The following is a 22,039-nucleotide window of genomic DNA, read 5'->3' on the forward strand; positions in this document are numbered from 1 at the left end:
AGTTTACATTGAAAGTATTATAGCACACATGCTCTGTACACAAAACATCGCTCTTTTCTTTTTCCTTTTTAAATCGACTCGGAGGTTGCTGCGTGCAATGATTCGAATAATAAACGGCTCAAATGAAGGTATTCGATTCTCAATGCCTGGCTTAGTACTTATAGAAAAGCCTGAGGAAGAGCCCAGAAGGGGCATCAAAAACGTTTGCTGACATATAATACAATCACTCTGGTTACAAGGTTAAAAATAAGAGTTATTTTTATTACATTCCAGCGTGTGGAGACGAATAGGTATGCTTTCCTTTCACCATATCATCCTGGTGTTTGGCTAGGCAGCTAGCAAGCATTTGTGTTGCGGCCCCAATGTACTGTATGTCATGTTTATTCCCATTACAGGATTCTCCAACAATACAGATTCCCAAGTTTTCAAAAATGGAAAATTTATCCCAATCATTGCAGATAAGTCTGTGCAAATTTGGTAGCGGAGATAGGGGCAAGACAAAGTTTTTGCTGAATACTGTATATGGCAAATGCATATGGTTGTGTTGTATGTCAGCCTTATGTTCTTTAATTCGAGGTATGGTAATGGCGATTGAACTACTGACACCTCCCTCTTGCAATGCAGTGTTGTGCCTGGAAATAGAGATTAGTAAAAGCACACTGTGTGTTCCAGTAAAGGAATATCATGCCAAATATCACAAAAAAGGAAGTAAAAACACAGTGTTTTTTTACTTCGTTTTATGTGATATGGCATGAAATTCAAACTGTACTGTGATACAATATTATTTTATCAAAAAGAATATTCTCAAATAGTTATTTCTAACATTCAGCTACCAATATTATATTCTTGATATTTGCAAACAGGGTTTGAAAAAATCTCATAATTACTTTATCTATCATTGCAACATTTATTTGTTTCAAATAGCAAGATAGTTTATGCTAAAAGTAATTTATTCTTTATTTTAAGCACCATTATTAGAAGAGAAATAGAAAAAAAAAACATATCAAGTTTGTTAATACAGTACATTAAAGTTTATTAATATATTGATATATCACAGCAATTTCCAAACTTTTTCGATTCTTGGCACCCTTGCTAAATCCAGGTTTTCCCAGACTGCCCTATGTCAAATTCTAACAAGTAAACTTTGCAAAATAGCCAATAATTTTTTTAATTAAATCATTTAGAAACCAATCATCCTAGGATGTTAGGTAAAAATAAACAAGCATGTATTTAATATCACAAAAAAATATAATTGAACAAATTCAACTAATTATAATTAGTGGGATGAATGAGCCTGTTGATCACTGCACATTTTCTCAAATCTTGGAATCAAACTGGACACAACCACCCTCATTTCCTTCTCCACATTGATTTTTGCTTGGTACTTAGTTTTTATCACAGCTACAGCCAAAACCCAGTTTTGCACAAATAATAAGTTGCAACTGGAACTAAAATTCTGAGCTTTACCACCCATAAGGAGATATTCATCTTTTACTGATATCCAAAATTCAGTTAATTCCATGCTGCTAAATTTTGTTTTCAATATATTGTCACAAGACAACTCAATAAAATTCTCTTCTGCAGCAGTAGATTCAGATGGAGCACTGGCATTAAATGGATCTTAAATCCATGCTAGAGCTAAAAAGGAGAATTTGGCATTTAGTTCTTCCTCCATAATAAAGTTGATTAATAGATATATAGAAGCTAACATTTTAATGAAGCTGTCTAATTCCTCTGCAGAGCCATCCCAGACAATCAAGATATCATCTAAATACCTGTAAATACAGGATCAGACAGCAGACAGTCAAAGGGGCATTGAAAATACTATATTCTATAACTGTATTTAAAATTTATTTTGTATTACAAGTACAATCTATATATTAACAGGACTTATTATACTGGAATTATGGATGCAGATATTTAGTTTTACAGTTCAAAAATAATGTTCTTTATTTAGTTCACCTGAACACATACACTTTAAACATGTGTTTCGGACTTGCTCGTCCCTCTTCAGCAGGCCTTCCAACGACACTTTCTATAATTAACAACAATCAACAATAAAAACATCTTCGGTACAATTATCACTAAAACTAGTTAAGAACACAGACATTTCCCGACAATAAATATTTAAAAATTCTTACAATTTCTGTATTGCCTATCTTCACTATCCTTCCACCTACACTTACTATCCACAGCAACCATACGATTTGACACATTCCTAATTTTTTTGACAATTAAAATCAATTTAAAACAATAAATTTAATCATTATCTAAAATATTATATCAAATCACTCACTTCGTTTGGTTCGTTTGTATCTGCTTACTTTTGTTTCTAATACATTCTCATTTCCTTTTATAATGCTTAACCATGATTGGTGGATTTCTCTACCACTGTTGGTATTCATTTTATTATTTTGATTAATTATATTTAAATGCTCGTACAGTTGTCAGCATTATAAAAGAAATGAGAATGTATTAGAAACAAAAGTAAGCAGATACAAACGAACCAAACGAAGTGAGTGATCTGATATAATATTTTAGATAATGATTAAATTTATTGTTTTAAATTGATTTTAATTGTCAAAAAAATAAGAAATGTGTCAAATCGTATGGTTGCTGTGGATAGTAAGTGTAGGTGGAAGGATAGTGAAGATAGGCAATACAGAAATTGTAAGAATTTTTAAATATTTATTGTCGGGAAATGTCTGTGTTCTTAACTAGTTTTAGTGATAATTGTACCGAAAATGTTTTTATTGTTGATTGTTGTTAATTATAGAAAGTGTCGTTGGAAGGCCTGCTGAAGAGGGACGAGCAAGTCCGAAACACATGTTTAAAGTGTATGTGTTCAGGTGAACTAAATAAAGAACATTATTTTTGAACTGTAAAACTAAATATCTGCATCCATAATTCCAGTATAATAAGTCCTGTTAATATATAGATTGTACTTGTAATACAAAATAAATTTTAAATACAGTTATAAAAAAAGGACGAAAAAGGCATATTAATTACTATATTCTATATTCCTCATGATGAGCTCTGCCAAAATGATGAGTGAGAGGGAAAAACTATTGGCACTCCCTGGGTCTGCCATTGAAATGAAAATAATTGTTTCCGTGATAAGAAAAAGAGCCTCTCGTATATGTAACATTTGTGACACTGAGTATCCAGAGTTAAGTAGCAGTGCATTTAAAAGCATGAAAGCTTCGAAATGTGGAACTGACGGATATAACAAAACTCATCAATTTTATACAAACAGTACAAGCAAGTGGGAATATTGTGTAACGTAATGGAGATGATTGATTTAGCACTTAATGTGGCTGAGGTTATAAGGTCAGAGGCTGAAACTAAAGCTCTAAGCTGCTTCACTAGTGCTTTCTCTAAAAAGTACATGGGGTAAGAGCATTTATTAACTAACAACCTTAAGGGCAATGCAGGTTTATGCATCTTTGCCTCAAAGAACAGTCTTGGGCAAGCAACATTTGTAGGCAGATTGACAGGCCCAACTAATGAAGCTACCACCTGAGAGTGCTATGACCTTACGTGCCTCCCTTAATATAGTTGCCGTTGGGTTCTCAGTTAATACAACAGATTTAGATTGCTCTAAGAATTCATTGGCTGTAGACAGGAAATCCAGATTTTTACATAGTACAAGTCTTTTATCCTTATCTGCCACTAATAGCCTTAAATGATTATCTCCAAAAAACAATTTTACAATTTGAGAATTTTTTTCTGTTCAATTCAATGGTCCTCGAACACTGCTGCTAAGCTATGCTAGTTATCATGGACAGTTCCAATCTAGATTGTAATTTCAGACAGCAAGTGTTCTTTATAGCAGCTTATAATAAATGAAATTAGTTGAAAATAATCCATTGTACTTTTTAGATTAAAGACAATAAAAAAATAATTACATGATTCAATCTCTTTTTTTTTTTATTATAGTTTATATTCACTCCTTTATAATCATCATTCCAACCATAATTAATTGAGGACATTTTTAATGGAACATCATTCTAAAAACACATCCTCATTGAATTGATAGAATCAATGAAGGTTATATTTATTCAGTAGAAGTGCAATGAGTTTGGCAGTGATGCATGATGCATGATTTAAGGTTGAGTGCCGCAGGCTGCTAATGTTTGTTCACTCTTTACAAAAATCATATTGCCCCAACATAATTTTCTGTATTTTTGAAATAAGAAATTGCACAATTTTACTGGAATTAATTCAGGTAAACTGTTGCAAAAGTAACTTCTCTACTTCTTTATCAACACAATATTTTCTTAATAGACAAAAACAAAAAAATTAAACAAAAATTTGTGTGCCTCAGGCTATAGTCTGGTCTGCCTGTTTGTAATCAAGCACTGATGATGCAATTCAGACTTGTTGATGCCCAAGTGCATTATGATGCATCAGATCATCATGCATCTCTGAGCCTCAAATATAATATTTGTTTGTTATTGTTATTCAAATTAAGAGCTATAACAACTGAAAGTAACTTCAACTACAAAAAGAATTTTCACAATAAAAAGAAAAGATACTGAAAATTAAGGCAACAGTTTATATAAAAATATCCTGAATCATCTGTATCTATAAACTTGTCTGTTTATAGATTTTTTAAAATAAGTGATGGCCCACAAGAAAAAAATTATCATAAACAAAAAGTTATCTGAGAAAAAACTTTTAAGACATTTCAATATAATTAGAAGAAAGTCCCATAAAATCTTGTTTTTTGAGATAAATGTCATGAAGCATTTATTTCAAGAGACAACCTTTATGGTTCTGTTTATACATCTTACAGTCCTGTTCTTATAGTTATTAAAAAAATCAAATTTCAGGCTTATAAAATAAAGGTTGTCCATGAATTTTTATATATTGTATTTTTATTTACTTAGAATTTAAAATATTATTTCTTGAGCCAAATAAACATTCAAAATTTAATTCTTTCTTGTGACTCACAGCAAGATAGAAACCTCATGACATAGCAAGTATGGCCAGCTCATGGCATCACTAAACATCTCACTCTATTTTTGCAAGTAAACTTTTTGTTTGATCACCCAATAGATTCGTAACTGATATAAAATAAATTAATTTGTATCAGTTATGAATGTATTAAATAATTGTTATTAACTGTACAATGTTTAATCACCACTCTTAACATTCAAAACTAAAAAACCACAACCTGACTACATCAGAAAACTTATGCTGAACTATTTTCATTTATTATAGAAATTACACAGGGAGTTGACCATATACAACATAAGTTTGGTATATAAATATAACCTGACTATTTTCAAGAGTTTATAAAATGACAAAGTCCAATACAATCACACTGATTCCTTTGGAATTTATTCTAATGAACAACATAATTTTTAACAGAATATTAACATATGTGCAAGCTACCAAATGCAACCTGTCACAAAGAATTAAGAAGCACACTATATCATCAACAAGAAATTATGCAATATATAACATTGGTAGCTTATGCTAACCAACAGGAAATACAAATTAATCAGAACAATGCTAAGATTGTCAGGATGACTAAAGACTGTAACTCGCTAGAGCACTTGGAGAAATATAAAGCTAATAGAAATCCCAACTACATTAATTACTGGAATACGGATTCGTTATCTACAGCACAGAGGTCTCTTTACAAACTCTGATGTGGCCAAAATTTTAAAAATGTGCTTCCGCATTTTATTAATTTCATATTCTTGTTAATTATTTATTAATTTCATATTTTGTAATTTTACAGTTAGTTTATTATTAATTATGTTTACTTTTAATTTCTCTTGTATTTAAAGTTTTATATTTATTCTATTTTGTATTTCAATGTTCTTTCCATTCAAATGTTCTATTTTCAAAAGTTCAACTGACAAAGACCTATCAACTTGAGTTGAAAACATTTTTGTTTCATTAAAGCTAAATGCCAGAGCCCATTTTAGGGTGGAATTCTTGTGAAAGCTTTGTTTAGATTAGCAAGATGTCATTAGCATATATAAAAGACAACCGTAAAGTTGACAAAATATGCAATCTATACAAACAAAAAAGAAGAAATGACATGTCATCAAGCATTTGGCACCTCCAGACATGTAGGGAAAGATCGAGATATTGACAAATCAAAATTTAAACATCAACATATGCTATAATAGAGAGCAAATTAGATTTCACAGCTTTTAGACCCACAAGCAAAAATGGAACATGTCATAATAAACCAACTTTTCTCTTTGTGATAAATTGAAATTGTTATAATTAGGAAACATACATGTTTTCTAATTATAATATATATAAATTACACACATACATTTTTTATATATATTTGAGATAATATATTGTAAAGAATACCAACTCTACGATTAAAATAATACAAATTATTTTCATACATAAGGTGAGTTGTAAAAGTTTAGGTCCACTCCATTCTGTCAAGCAAATATAACACAAACACATCTAAAGGTTGGTTGGTTGGTATTTTTTAGCACAAGGGCCACATAGGTCAAGCTGCGCCACGTCAAATGGTCAGTTTGTCTAACTTAATATAAAATAACAACAAAAACAATAACAAGTATATACAACAATAAAAATAAGCAAACAACAATATATATAAAAGTAAAAGGTAAATAAATAATTAAATCTCTTTATACATATTAATGACTATCAGAAAGTCCAGTGGGCTGTTAAGATTTGGCTTTTAGCCCAAAACCTCTGTCAGACTTGCATTTTCAGAACACCATCTACACTTTATCTCAAAGGCAGAGCAATTGCACAGTGTGTGTTTTATACTTAGAGAGCAGTTGCAATACTGGCATATTGACTAGTCATCACCCTTCAGAAGGTATTGATGAGTCAGCCGAGTATGTCCAATTCTGAAACGAGTAAGAATAACCTCAGATCTCCTATCATACTGTTTATTATGTGTCCGAAGTCTGTGTGTCCTTACATTGTCATTCTGATAAATAAAGGAACCAACACATACATTTCTTTATGTAGGTAGCAGAAACATGTAAAAATAATATGGCATCATTAAACTAGCATATTATTTTTACATTTTTAGACGACTGTAAATGTATAAACACACAAAGTGAGATAATCATGTGTTGCAAAAGTTTAGTTCCACCATGTGGAATTACACATTATCATTACACATCTTTCTTGCACCCAATCTCAAAAACACGATGAGGCATGCTGTCTACAAGTTGCCAGAGCACATCTTGACTTATCTCGTCCCATCTTGTCCATGCAGAGATAATGGCTGTCTGCAGTTGTAGATTGACATTTGTTGGCATGTGCCTTCCTAGTGAAGATTCCCAGAGGTTCTCCATGGAGTTACGGTCAGGGAAATTATCAGGCCACTCCATTACTTGAACACCATTATCTAAGAACCACTCCCATGTAGTGTGTGCCACATGGATTGGTGCATTATCCTGTTGGAATGTCCAAAATGGTCATCCAGCCCTCTCTCCAAATGCCATGAGGTGCACATCCAACAGTTCTTGGTTATCTCTGGCACCCACTCAGAAATGCGATGTTAGTCTTCCCATTGTATCCAAATCTGGCCCAGACCATTACTGATCCTCCTCCCATTTGGCATTTGGAAACAATCTCATCCTCTCTGATGTCATGCCAGTAGTAGCAGTAGCCATCAGGGCCATCTGAATTAAATTTTTTTTAAACCAAATACTACTCGTCTCCATTCTCTACTCCAACTTGAATGTTCTCCCATTTTACCCATGCTATTTTTTTAGGCTGGTGTTAATCTGGGCTGACATTTCTTCTTCTTGTACAGCAGTCATCTGTTGCACCTTACAGCTCTCAACAGGGTCAAATTACAAACATTAACCATTGGATCACGTGCCAACCGTTCAAGTGACGATCCCGATTGTTTTAGGGCTTTTACGACCAGTCGAAGTTGACATTCACCGAGCAGCCATTGACATCCCGAATGGAGTGTTTGGTCTTACTCCTCTCGGTTACGTACACGATCATTCACCATGTTACGTGACCAATTAATCCTTTTTGCTACGGCCCCGTTCGGACAGCCCTTGCCGCTTTAATGCATCAATCTTGCCCCTCTCACAGGCGGATAACACCTTGCCAGGGCCCATGTTTCCATAAACATTATATCAAGCAAATCACACAATTCAAAGTTGCAGCAGTATAACAATTTCACTCTTAACATGCACAAAATAGTTTGTAACATTTAACTTGCAGATTCATACCATTATTTCTCCTGGGGATGTGGTGGAACTAAACTTTTGCAACACACGAATTATCTCACTTTGCGTGTTTATACATTTAGTCGTCTAATAATGTGCTAGTTTAATGACGACGTATTATTTTTTTATGTTTCTGCTACCTACACAAATAAATGTGCGTTGGTTTCTTTAGATGTGTTTATGTTGTGCTCGCTTGACCGAATAGAGTGAACCTGAACTTTTGCAACGCACCTTACAATCATATAGGGTAACAAACATTTTCAAGAACAGACCAAACAAGCATAATCCACTACCAACAAACAGATAAATGCAAAGTGCAGGGCAAAGATACCTAAGATAAGATAAAATGCTATTTTAATCACAACAAAAACCACAATCAATATCACGGCACACTCGTTAAAGAAAACGCAAAGAAGAAGCGTAATTTTCTAATAATGCGCACCGAGTTCGAGACGGGGTACAAATTTCCACCCGGCTCTCGAGCCACTCCCCAGAGGGCAGGCAAATTAACTTCTCCGTCCGCCAGATACAACAAAAACACCGGATACAAAATACCGGGCAAAAGTTTTCGAAAGAGTCGGAGAATTTAAAAACCACTTCGTATTTTATTTTAGAACTCTCCAAGAGGAATATTCGAGTTCGAAGGTTTTCGAATAGTTTAAGTCTTACCGTATTTTCGTTAGCGGAGCAAATTCGTTTATCACGAACAACACTCCGACGGGCGACACTCCACTAAATATACGGTGCGCGGAGCGTCAGAACCTACGAACGAAACTTACGCGAAAGGCTCGGTCTCTTATTCAAATCTAAATATAACAACAAAGATCCGGTTTAATTTTTCGCAAATATTCCAAAAATAAGAAAAATAGTCCGAAGGTTCCTACGGAAGAGGAAAGTCACTAGGTATTTTCGGGGCCCAAAACGAACACACTTTCACTTTTATAGTCCTTTCACGAGTACGAAGGACGCAGAGACGATTTATCTTCTTCTAAATTACTAAAAATTCAGACACAATTTAGATAATTGGATCACAGTTTACATCCCGAAACGATTGCCAAATATATTTATATTATAACGAAGACGTAAATTATCGAGCACGGGCTCGTCCGGAGACTTCAGATTTACAATTTTGACAAATTGGACAAAATTTTAGACGTAAATAAAAAGGAATTTTCGAACTGATAATAGGCTATTTGTATTTTGGCGTTAGGTTACTGTAAAAAGTATATAAATCTTATCTCGGCACTGGAATATTTTATCTACTGGAGTTTTGTTGACGTTACGTCAAAATTTAAGAGGGGAAAAAACAAAAATGATAAGTTTGGAATGGGAAAGAATGGGTTACGAAGTTCGATTCGGGGATGAAAAAGTGGAAGTAGAGAAAAATAAATGCGCTTACTTTACGTATTTGTGCCTCTCGATATTCAAACATATTCGCTTGGTTAGTGGAATTTTTCCCATGCAAATAACAAATTAGCCGAGCAACACATAGGTGTATGGCAATGTCCGGAATGACCCTCCCTCTCGATTGCACAAATCCACCTTCCCTAATGATTTGTCACTTTACTCTCTTTTATTTCTCCTGCCTTTCTCATCGCCCCGACGATAACTATTTTTAACCATTAATCAAAACGCGTCAAATCCGATATTTTCCTTTCCAAAAAAACTTTTCGTCGATGGCGCTACCGACATTTTCTTCCCGTCGTTTGTAAACATTTACTATAAACGATGCTAATTCGGCCGTTCCTCTTTCCTCCTAACGGTTACGGCCTAAATTTACCGATAATTGTCGAATTTTCCCTTACACTTTACGCGTCGTCGGCCGTAAGATATTCGTTTACTTGCACGAGGAATCCGGGTTCGAGTCCCATTCGGACTTTCTGCCCACGGGGCGGAAAGAGTTTAAAAAAAAAAAAAAAACTGGAAGTATAAGAGAGCCTCTTTTAGCAATCCCATTATGGGTTCGGCCAAGCCCGCAATGGGGTGGCCGGGTGGTGAGGGACGGGGCCAGTCGTGTTCGGACGGACTACTTCCCGAAAAATTCGTGGGGATTTTTCGACCCGTTCGGTTTCGATTCCGAAGCCCTCGGAGCGGTAGACCGCCACCTTTACCGCTCGGCCATCGAAATACTTTCACTTAGAAGGGTCGTTCTGGAATGTATCTTTTATCCCTCCGCTCTACTTCGTTGCCGATCGGAGTTTTAAAAAATTATTCCTGAATAAACCCGATGCGTAATTATAAATGGAAGTAAAAATTACGTGCGCGTAACTTCGTCAAATAGAAAAAAATCGAATCTATCTGATAATTAGGGACTAAAATCCTAATTGTTAAAAAACCGGGAAATCTAACTTTCTCGAAGTTTTCTGCTTTCGCTATCAAACAGAATAATATCTTCAAACACGGCCGCCCGCCGTGTTTGAAGATATTATAATGGAGACCCGGGACAAAATATGTATTGGGAGCTCTGTAACAAATTAAACTGTTATATTAAAGTAAAAGAAATAAACGAAAAAAATTGTATAGTGGCCAATACTTCTTTGGAACCCGAGGCATTTTATGTCTTTTGCTCCCTCTTGGCGTCCCTCCTTTCAAATAACATTTAGCTTCTTTCGGAAAGTTTTAATATTTAATATATTAACGCTATTAAATATAAATTTATAACGACAATTTTTGGTTTTGATTATCGAAGTATCGACACGAGGAATCCGATTCATCGTGGGCATGGGCGCAGAAGTAAGCTGTGGAAACGGAATCCAAATAAGGGTATAGAAAAACTAGTGATAATCGCGATGTAATGAAAATATCGCGAATTTCGACATAGCTAATGCCAACATCGTCATTGCGTTATTTATAAAAAAAAATATTTTCGGACATGTTTTCGGAAAATATCGATTGACACCGGATCGGCGTTTTATCATTGTCTTACTACGAAATTGGATTTTTTTTCAAGTTCCTACATTTAGCATTCTAAGTGAACGGTGAAAATATAAAAGAAAGTTTCGGATATTTACCGGCATTACCCTCTCCGTTACTAAAGTGAAAATAAGTCGAGATGGATTTATTTCTTAACAAATGTCGCTTCAAGTAAACATAAGTTTTCCCGATTAATACTGAACTATCTTTTACTTCGCAGTTTTCGTTTTTGAAATATTTTCCACTTGATTTGAAACAAAAGTTCTTAATTAAATTTGTAATTCATCAAATTTGCCAGTTTATGGATTGGTTCTTTTCATTTTTAATTCTCCTTGCACTGTGGGTCCCGAGGACTTTTTAATAGTGGCCACGATGGATTCGGCTCGGCCCACAATAGAGACGGTTGGGGGTCGTGAGGGACAGGCCCGACATATTCGGAACAGTCTGCCCACAAAATATTCCTGGAGTGGCTTTCTCGGATTCGATCCCGGAACGATAAGTTGACGCTTGTATCTCTATCTTCTTCTTCTTCTTCTTCTTCTAGTGTTTATATGGAGATACTAGCACTAACAGGCTCTTTCTCCGACGAGCTGTGAGTTGACGCTTGATCGTCCTGCCGTCTGTAAATAGTCTTTTGAATGGTCCGTAAAGCGGATACAGAACGGATTTTTCTTTAGTTTCTTTTTCTCACTTCGATATAACTTATTGTCCTCGCAAAAAATTATTTTGTTTCTGGACCGTAAATGCGATCGATGTACGGTTACTAAGAAAAATCGAACTGTAGCAGAGTACATCTATACCGAGGAGGAATCGGTACAAACTCCGATAAACGAAGATCTGCGAATTAAATTTGTATTCCGAATGGTTCTCGACCTCTGGTGAACGTCGGATAAGAAGGACGTAACTAATTTGTTTATTTGCCTACAAACCCTTTTTGATGGTTACAAAAATAGGAGATTGTATCCGACGAATATTGCCGATATTAACTTTCTAGTAAAAACTATTTTGCATTTTTCTAATTCCATAAAATAAAACACAGGCAAAGGCTCGCATATGCCTATACGTATTGGAAAAAGAGTCTGTAATCTTTAAATTTCGAAAATTTTCCCGACCAAAACTACATTAAGAGACGTTTTCTAGTCGACAGTTTGGATTTAATAGTAAAGTTCATTTTTGTAAGGCTACAGATTCCCGTTTGCCGTTTACCTGGTGGCATACGCCATATCATTTAAGGAATGTCGGTCGTTCCGAGAACCGAAATGTTTTAGTATTAAAAAAACGATCCCCATCCGATTTCATCTACCGGTCATACGGGTCACTCCAGAAAACTTTCCTACGAATACGCTCGTATCCCAGACGGAATTCCAAGGATACTCGACGGTTTATTTGTGGTTTGAGTTACAATTAGGATAAATCCCGTTCCTTCCGGACTAATTTTCTTCCCTTTCCACGATATTTCGGCGAAGATCAAAGCGAAGAAGGACTTGAATTCCCGCCAGTGACGCATTGCCGGCGGAGATCGCTGATTGGTGGGAAAGAGGGTTCGTGGCTTTACCATGCAATGTTCGTGACTCGTGATGTAAGTTCCACGCAATATAACATTTCGAGTAAGTTTCTTATTAAATATCCTTTAGTTTTACCACGTTACCTCGATTTTTACCATCGAATCGTTTCGTCCGAGAAGGGAAAAGCTACCGTAATTGTTTTCTCTGACCTTTTCGTGACGACGGCTAAGATCACAAAATGGCGGACGGAACGTGAAAGAAGTTCACGAACGAACGAAGTCGCGATGGCTCCGATCACGATTCCACTCGGGACCTTTCTTCCGTCCGTTCGCACCGAAATTTGTCGAATCGTCTCGTTTATTTCCTATTTTAACATCGGCATTCCATCAAAAGCGCTTCGGGTCCAATTTTAAAGTATAATTTGCTTCGTTGCAGTATTTAATTTTTTCCTATCGAAGTTATTGGAAATTACACCTTTCTTTACAGTAAATGTCGTTCGACAAGTGCATCCAAATAAGCAATTTTGCACTTAAAATCGCTTTTCGTCTCGTCTATGCCCTTACAATAAACTTTGAATGAAAAAAATACCGATAAATAAATCCATCTGTTATCTAACTTGCCTTTTTTTTTTTTGTTTTGAACTCTTAAGGCTTGATTAGACTGAGCAAACAATTATAAAACCAAAGGACAAATTGCAAATGCCCAGATCTTCCCAATTAAACTTATGAATATCCATTTTAGGGATTACTAGCAATTAAATATAAAATTTGATACAGTAAATAATGATTTTAATAATTATGTATAAATTTCTGAGTGGTTTAAGGCAAATTTTGTGACTTTGAACTTATTTTCCTTGTTAAAGATGTTTAATTCCTAAAAATATTTATTACCGTGCCCGATATCGAATTATGATACTGTCGGGTATCGTAATTTGATTTAAAAGCATCAAATATATATGCTTTTAAATCAATTCAATAAATGAAAAATAAGATGATGACGAATGTATAAGAAAAATTCTTTTCTAATATGTATTTTTAGTCTGCGTACGTGCCGTGTGAACTACGTAATCCACAAAATACGGAGTGTCTCTTTTACCTTTATTGTTTTACGCAATAATAGGAAAAATTAAAAAATGGAAAAAGTGGGCCGCTAATAATTTGGCAAAGTTTCGGTTGGATGCAATTGCATCCGAAACGGATTAATTGTCACGTGCGAAAGAAAGAAAATCGCGTCGACGTAACTGACTTGCCGGGATAATTACGTAGATGAGAAAATTTTTAATCTAGGTTTTAAAAAATTGTAAATTTAAATTAAGGAAATAGAGCGAGAGTAGATTATTCTAGTATATAAATTGCTATGATTACAAATGTGAAGTGAACTGAAGCAAAAAATTGTTCGATTACTGTAATAAGTTTTGGCAATTTTCGTCAGGTTTCAAAATAAAAACAATTTAATGTAAACTTAAATATATGTGTATATATAAGCTTAAATGATTTCATATCTTTGATTGTTCTTTAGATGCGTTTGAAACTTTTGACTTGCCGAATGCTTGGACTGAAAACGTTTAAACTTTAGGCAAATCAATATTGTTTAATATAAAATTGGCTTTATTTTGACCTAGAAAAAATTATTTTTATTATTAATTACGAGTTAACTTAATGACTGATTAAACTACAGCAGTGATATTTGAAATACAAAGAATATACAAAAACTTATCAGCAATGAATACAAGATACAATTAAGGTAAACTCCAACAAAGCAATTTCTTTTTATCTTTTGTTATACTACGAGATATAAATGCATATGTTGAAAATACCTAAGAATAGAAAAAACAACGAGGTTCTAGTCTGTTATATTCAGTAAGAAGTTAGAAGAATAAAGTTAATGAGATCATTTTTTCCAATTTAAGCTTACTGCCCCCTAAAATCTTATCATGGAAGCCTTGGGGTTTGTGGATCCCTGGTTAAGAACCTATGGTCTAGAGCAGGGGTCACCAAACGAAGGCCTGCCAGGTCGGTTCATTCGGCTTGCCATCCCACTGTGCCACAAATAAGGTAAAATGTAATTATTTATATGGAAATATCATAGTTTGTAGATAAACTTACTATGTAGAAAAAATAACACTAAGTGTAAGTAAAATGCCAGAAGTGGTTCAGTCTGATTTTTGCATCTGTCATCAATATAATTTTTAGAGAAAATTAGTGAAATAAAAAATTTGGCGACTTTTTGTGACTTTGAATATCAGAGCACTTTTTGTGTAAGTACCTGCAATGAAATTTCTAAGAAAAGAGATTACGAGCTTGCTGCAGCAATTGTGTTTGTGTATTGGTAAATAAATTTGTTATCTTTATTTTGTATGTATTCACTGTTGCGGCCCGTGTTTGTCATTCTCTCAGTTATCTGGCCTGCTGTGAAACATGTTTGGTAGCCCCTGGTTTAAAATTATGGTGTACACCTTAAGGGTCTTTTTCTCATTTATTTGATTTTTTCCATTTGTTAATAACCTGAATATTGTTGGAATTCTTCTAATGCTATATCTTATGTCTATTTTTATATCCTTTGCTATGATGGTACGGTAGAGTCTCGAAAACTCGGCACTCGATAACCCGGCAGTCCGGATAACTCGGCCACACCCTGTCAGGGCAAAAAAATCCTTAGTTAATTAATTTTCATTATAGACAGCTTTATGCTTCATAAAGTATTTTTCTGAGGTCTGTCTTATCAGGTAAATTACTGTACACAGTGTATTCATTAATTTTCATTTTCATGTAGTAAAGGCTCTATGCCTTCATAAAGGACGTACTTTTCCTTTGTTTAAGGGTATTTGGGCAGTTTATTCTCTGTTGTATTCTCAAGTAAACAATACATACAAGTACAGTACAGTATTTTCTGAGGAAACACTCACACTTATTTTTTTTAACCTCATTCCCGATAACCTGGCATTTTCACAAACTCGGCCACCCTTCGGTCCACATTAGGCCGAGTTTTTGAGACTCTACCGTATATATTTTGTATAACCTAGTATCAAATTCAATGGTTACATGTTTATAGTCTGATTTTTCTTTGTTTCCTTTGCTGACTTGCTTTTTAAATGTTTAGCTAGCTAATTCAGTAATAAGTTTTAAACTATAGCCATGCTGTGTGGTAAGTTTTTTAACACTTTCAATCTCTTATCATATGTATATCCTTCTATAACAAAGAGTGTAAGCTCATTTAATGAGTATTCTAAATGCTGCTGTTTTAAAATTCTTCAGATTATTAGAGTTAGCAGGTATAAAAAAGAAGAGTAATCAGGTTTGTGATAGACTCTTGTGAGTATTTTATCATTAGACAGCTATTTCTGTTTCTAGGTTTAAATAATGTACAGTAATACCTCGACTTATGCGAACCCGGAGTTATGCGATTTTCAAATCTCGTGGATTCTTCTTTTGTTTGAGTGCCACGCAACTCTTGATTACTCACTCCCCCCACACTATTGTTTGGCTTACATGTTCGGACGTGTCGCGCAGAATCGACACATAGCTGCAATTTATTTTGTGTTATTTATTTCTGTGTTTGTTATATCTACGGAGACTTGAGAGACTCTATGTGGTGATTTCTTGTAACCGTGAACGAATCAAAAGACGAGATAAGATTAACGAGAACATTTATTAGCTTACATACATCCGACTTGGATTTTACACAAATTGCAAAATTATACCCTGACTTACGCGAATTCAACTTACGCGGTTATCGCTCGGTCCCACCTATCGCGTAAGTTCGGGTTATTACTGTAATTGGGTTTTGCTAGATTGGTCTAGTTCTGGTTTCAAACCACAATTATCATTATTAATGGTTTACAACAGTTCTTCTATGTTAGGTTTTGATTTCCAAATTATTAAAATATAATTCATGTACCTTGTGTATAAATTTATGTTGGAAAGGAATTTCTTTATGGTGTGCTGTTCCAGTATCCTAATTACTATTTAACATAAATCATTTGAAAGGGGATGTCCATCAGAACTCCCTGCATTTGTTTGTAGTTCCAATTATAAATATTACATGTGAAAAATAATATGTAGCATAATTTATGTGATTAAAGTTATTTCTGGAAAGGTACAAAAAGTATATTTTTCTTACTAAGTTAAACTGGTGAATATATGAATATATCATCTGTGTACATTAGTGATATAACTCCCAAAAAACAACAGTTTTTTGGGAGTTATATCACTGCTGCTTTGAGATATGGTAATTGCTTTTGTAGTTTTTGTCAAAATCCAATCTTTTATTCCTACTCAGCTATTTGAATTATCAAATTGATTTATTCAGTTAATAAATTGTTTTTATAATTGGATCAAGGTGTCTTTAGAGTTGATTATACTTTGTGAATCCAGTTTTTACAGTGATTAATGCTAATTAATTTTTTTTAACTGGATAAGAGCACAAATGATAAATAACACTTTGAGAAATCCAACAAATATCTTAATACTTTAAGAATGTTTTTGACCCAGAAATAATTGGCCTTCATCAGTTAGAACCAAATAAATGAACAGAATTGAACATAAAAACATTAGAGAAATAGAATATGTGTAAATTTAAATCAGGGGTTGCCAAACTTTTTTAACCGTTGACCCTCAACCACTATCCAAAGTCTCACATGGACCCCCACCGTAAAGTTTTATTACAAGTGTATGTGTATGAGCAAAAAACGAAAAAAAAAAAAAAAGTGGTCTCTGTGTAAGCAAAAAAAAAAAAAAAAAAGGCTGTGACCTCCTAGCCACATCGACCCCCTAATCAACCCCCCTAGCCGCATCAACCCCCCAATGATGTTGCATCGACCACTTTGGCGACCCCTGATTTAAATGCAACAGTAACCAATAAGAAAGAACAGATAATAACCAAAAGAACATAAAAAGTAAACTATAAAATAATAGGACATCCTTCATCTTGATCATTATGATATGGAGCATTATTGATAACTAAAACAGAATTATCTGGAAGATTTTGAATGAGTTTCTTATTTAAACAGTATTCCAAGTTGTTGCAGTACATGATAATCACTGGTTTTTAATTTAAATAATAAATAGGTTCAATTTTTTAATTGACAGAATCTTCCTTGAATGTAAAAGGGTTGAGATTATTTCTTCTCTTTTTCATATATGGATAATTAATGGCATTCTTCTGCACTTTATGAATGAAAAAGATTTATGTCATTAAATTTATTTTATAGAGCTATTTTAGTAGAAAGAATGTCTTAATGATTTCTTTTTAAAATTTTCAAAATCAGTTAGAATAAGTTCAAAACAGTATTTCAATTAAACAGGTAAATCATTGATATTAATGGAAGAGATTGTTGAAATATTTTTACTAGTTTGTTACCATTGCAAAGAAGTAATGACAAAATTCATGAAAATAAGCATTTTCAGAAAACCAAAATAAAAGGATATACTGGATTTAATTATTGTGGATGATGCTGAAAAATAGAGGAAAAAAGAAGAAAGTGAAACAGTTTGAGAAATTAGATGATATATTCAAAAGAGGTTACGTTGAATATTCCTGTTGCTGTCACCGCTGCAGAGCTGGAAAAAATGCAATGTAGATGCAGATGAGAAATCAGAATGTGTGTATGTGGAATAGAAACATCACAGAAGCTTGAACATTATATACTAACTAATTGATGCTTACCTAACAACTTCTAGCAGATTGAGTTTTTAACCATAGACATTTTCAGCTTCATTCATAGGCCCTCTTCTTGTGAAATAATAAGATAGAATTGAAGTCTTCTGAGCTTCCATATGTTTTAAGTTAACAACTAACCTCCAAAAAACCATTAACTGTGTGTTTTCACAAAAAATAAACTGTCACTAACTGTCGAATGTTAGTGACAGTTTATTTTTTGAGAAAACATACCATTATTGGTTTTTTTGGAGGTTAGTTGTTATATATCATGGTGTGCTGTTGATGTTTTATTTGTTTTAACTTATTCAAATATCCTGTTCTAAGTATTGTAAAACTTTTCAAAAGCTTCAATCATTCAGCTAATAACAATTTGAATAATTTTCAAGGAATTCCAAAATGTATTTTTGAAAAAATTCCCAGATGTCCATCTTAAATCTGGATATTAAAGTTTTAACAAGTCCCTGGATATTAAAAATTAATTTACACCTCCTTGTGCAAATTCAGCATAACTTGCCAAGCTTGTGCTAGATTTAATCTAACCTTGTTATTAATGCAACCTGGGATACAATCCTGTTTATAGAATTGAATAGTTCCAGCTGTTCTACAAAAGTTTAAAAGTTTTGATCCAGCAAACCTCTACATCAAGCTGAATATGCCAAGTATGGAAATACCTGTGTCAGTGAAATTAATCAAAGATTTTGGCTAGATGTAGGAAAATGGCTCACTGAATGGAATGATCTTAAACAGTTTATTCTCAATCAACACAAAAGAAAACAAGAGCTGAACTAATAATAAGGAAAATCTCCACCAACCTTGAACAGTCATCAAAATTACCATCTTTCTAATTTATTTCTATTACATTTGTACATTTTGACTTTTAAGAAATTTTTGAACTGAACTAGTTAAATTTTTATGAACTGATTCAACTTACTACAAACCATACTTCCAAATATGTGCAAAATAGCAGAATGTGACAGGATTATCACTCTCTATACTGCAGACTATGAGACTTTTAACAGATGAAAATAATCAAAACAATACTGCAAAATTGTCTGAAATAAACTTTTTTGGATGCAGTGATGCATACATCTTTGGAGAGATCATCTGTGGGAGAATATTTTGTTCAAGATGTATTTTAGCACTGGATGCAAAAGAATAGGTAAATCAGGCTGAAGTAATATAACACTGTTTTCAACTTCATTGATTAAAGTTTAAGCTTATAAACTTGTACAAATTTTAATATTTTGCTGTTAAATCATTTAGCAGAGCAACTATTTAGTTATTTGCTGTTGAAAGCACATTTGTGGTAAATTTCATTACTATTGGCATTATAACATTTTAAAATGCATAACATTGCACTGCAAATAAGAAAGTATTACATACCTATTACTAATAATTCTTTTCTTTTTGCATAACTTGTCAAGCATTTATAAATTACATTAAATATCAAAAGTGAAAAAGGAAACTTGTTGGCTTAATTATCTGACCTAAAAGTACACCAAAATTGTTGTGTAACTAAAAGTTAATTGATAGCAATATTGAAAGAATTTATGTGACTGACACAATCTTTAAAAAATATCTGATACCACAATGTAATGTACAATCTTAAATTTTGATGTTATAATATGAAGATTATTAAAGCAACTAAAAAACATTTTTCATTATTTTCTATCTGATGTTTTAGAATGCAGTTTACATCTAGTTAATGGAGCTTTTCTCATGTTTTCAGTGCTTATGGCAGTTTTTATATATTGTAAAAATTTAAAATTAATTACCGTTGTGTGATAATTAAAACAAAAGGAATTACTTATTTCTAGATTATAAATATCAGATTTATCATCAAATTATTTTAAATGTGTGAATTATTAAATATACTTTATAAATTTTATGTATTCATAGCATTAGCTTTGTTGTTAGTTTTTTTCTTTGATTGTATGCCATATATTTTAAAAATTTAATATTTAAAAAATTATATGGTGTAAATGACATTTTTATGCATTTATTTATCTAATGTATGTATGACTTAATTTAGATCAATAATAATATTTTTATTATTGTATACTATATTTTATTGTTTGATTTTACAGATTAATTTGAATTGAGAAACATTTGACTGAAAAACAGGTATTAGTCATGGGCTCGCAACAGTTTTGTCTGAAATGGAATAATCATCATTCAAATATTTTTTCAGTATTTGAACAGTTATTGTCAAATGAAGAATTAGTAGATGTCACATTGGCATGTGAAGGACTTAGTCTGAAAGCTCACAAAATGGTTTTATCTGCCTGCAGCCCATTTTTTCAAAGTTTATTTCTTGAAAATCCATGCAAACATCCAATTGTGATTTTGAAAGATATGAGGTACGAAGATTTGAAAGCCATTATAGATTTTATGTATCGGGGTGAAGTCAACATCACTCAAGATCAGTTGTCGGCTCTTCTCAAAATTGCTGACACATTAAAAGTTAAAGGATTGGCAGAAGTTGCCATTGAAAACAGACAGGATTGTATGCAGTTACATGAAGAAGTGCAAGAAAATATAATAATTCAGCCATTTCCTCCAATTCCTTTGCATAAACAGCCACAACCAGAATCTTCTCCCTATCACAGGAGAAAACGTGGACGACCTAGAAAGAGATCGTTAAGTGATTCAACTCATAGTGATTATGAAGAACAAGCAAATTTTAAACTGAAAGGAAAAGACTCTCAGACGGATAAAACGAATAAATCTGAAGAAAATAAAGCCGTGAATGGTACTTATCCACAAACTACAACTGGAAATTCTGAGACTGTAACTGTTTCTCAGTCTCCCATAACATCACATTCATATCGTGGTTCCAAAAACAAAAACATGGGGCTTCCTCCCAATTCATCTAATGAAACTTGCTCTGTAACTGAAGAACCAATGTCAGTAGAAGAAGAATTTGATGTTGAGCCGTCAAAATTACTGGAACAAACAATGACAACTGAAAACGTATGCAGTATTATGTATTTCTAATTATTTAATTTTATATTATTCATTATTTTCAATCTTTTAATGTAATTTCTTGCATAGTATTGAAAATTTACTAAACTAATTTATTACACAATATTTTTTATATTTATTTATAATAATTAAAAAGGCAATATCTAAACAACTACTCTCCAAACTAGGATATAGTTAATGACATACTCTGAACCAGTTATGGTGTGTAGATAATGAAAACAAACAAAATTGAATGTTTTCGACTCCTTCCGAGTTCTTCATCAGGTTTATTAATGATTCCTTGATGGTTCTTTGTTTTGGAATAAAATTCGAACAAGAATTCGAATATAAGTTTGAAAAAATTATTAAAGCCACATCGCCCTACCAGGACTCAATGAACGGCTAAACTGTGTTGTCAATCAACTCTTGCCAAACCATTGGCAAAACCATTTCCTCTTTATAATTTATGCACATAGATGTAAAACTGGATTTAAGATAGAGACCTGGTATACATAGGGTCAACTAAGTGTTCCATGGGGATCATTACAAGAACCTCTGGCTGATATAAGTCATGTGAGAACCACCATGGCCCTCTCTATTTATGCAACAGATCCGGACATTCATAGCGGACTCTAATTGGACCAAGCTCATCCTCGCTATGCTCCCACGGAACAGCTCAGATGGTTGGAAGCAGTGCACATTTTTAAATCCAGTTTTACATCTACATGCATAAATTATAAAGAGGAAATGGTTTTGTCAATGGCCTGGCTAGAGTTGATTGACAACACA

The 22,039-nt window shown here is 33.4% G+C and overlaps 2 protein-coding genes across 5 annotated transcripts in view; one reads left to right on the forward strand and one right to left on the reverse strand.

Moving 5' to 3' along the window:
* Positions 1-9,974, reverse strand: part of LOC111636503 (protein tramtrack, beta isoform-like) — a 56,954-nt gene extending 46,980 nt beyond the window's left edge. Inside the window, exon 1 of one of the 3 annotated variants that reach the window (XM_023381769.1) lies at positions 9,610-9,971. The gene's annotated coding sequence lies outside the window, so the exon portion shown is untranslated. Of the gene's footprint in view, positions 1-9,609 lie in introns of all 3 variants that reach the window. The other 2 variants (XM_023381770.1, XM_023381768.1) reach the window with 2 other exon arrangements.
* A 1,676-nt stretch (positions 9,975-11,650) lies between these two features.
* On the forward strand, positions 11,651-21,654 carry LOC111636510 (protein tramtrack, beta isoform-like). Of its 2 annotated transcripts, none has more exons than XM_023381787.1 (2): positions 11,651-12,702; positions 20,374-21,654. In XM_023381787.1, the coding sequence occupies exon 2, from the start codon at positions 20,420-20,422 to the stop codon at positions 21,281-21,283; it is 864 nt and encodes a 287-aa protein (XP_023237555.1). In that variant the 5' UTR covers positions 11,651-12,702; positions 20,374-20,419; the 3' UTR covers positions 21,284-21,654. The 2 variants fall into 2 exon arrangements, with proteins under 2 accessions (XP_023237555.1, XP_023237554.1); XM_023381786.1 differs by having other exon boundaries at positions 11,651-12,730; positions 20,374-21,653.
* The last annotated feature ends 385 nt before the right edge of the window (positions 21,655-22,039 follow it).

Source organism: Centruroides sculpturatus, unplaced genomic scaffold, assembly GCF_000671375.1.
Source record: "Centruroides sculpturatus isolate CEXI.00-Female unplaced genomic scaffold, Cexi_2.0 scaffold1036, whole genome shotgun sequence".
NCBI classification, from domain to species: Eukaryota; Metazoa; Arthropoda; class Arachnida; order Scorpiones; family Buthidae; genus Centruroides; species Centruroides sculpturatus.

What these genes read in the sequence shown, in the direction of transcription:
- LOC111636510 (XM_023381787.1), top strand. Translation starts at nt 20,420, where the DNA reads ATGGGCTCGCAACAGTTTTGTCTGAAATGGAATAATCATCATTCAAAT.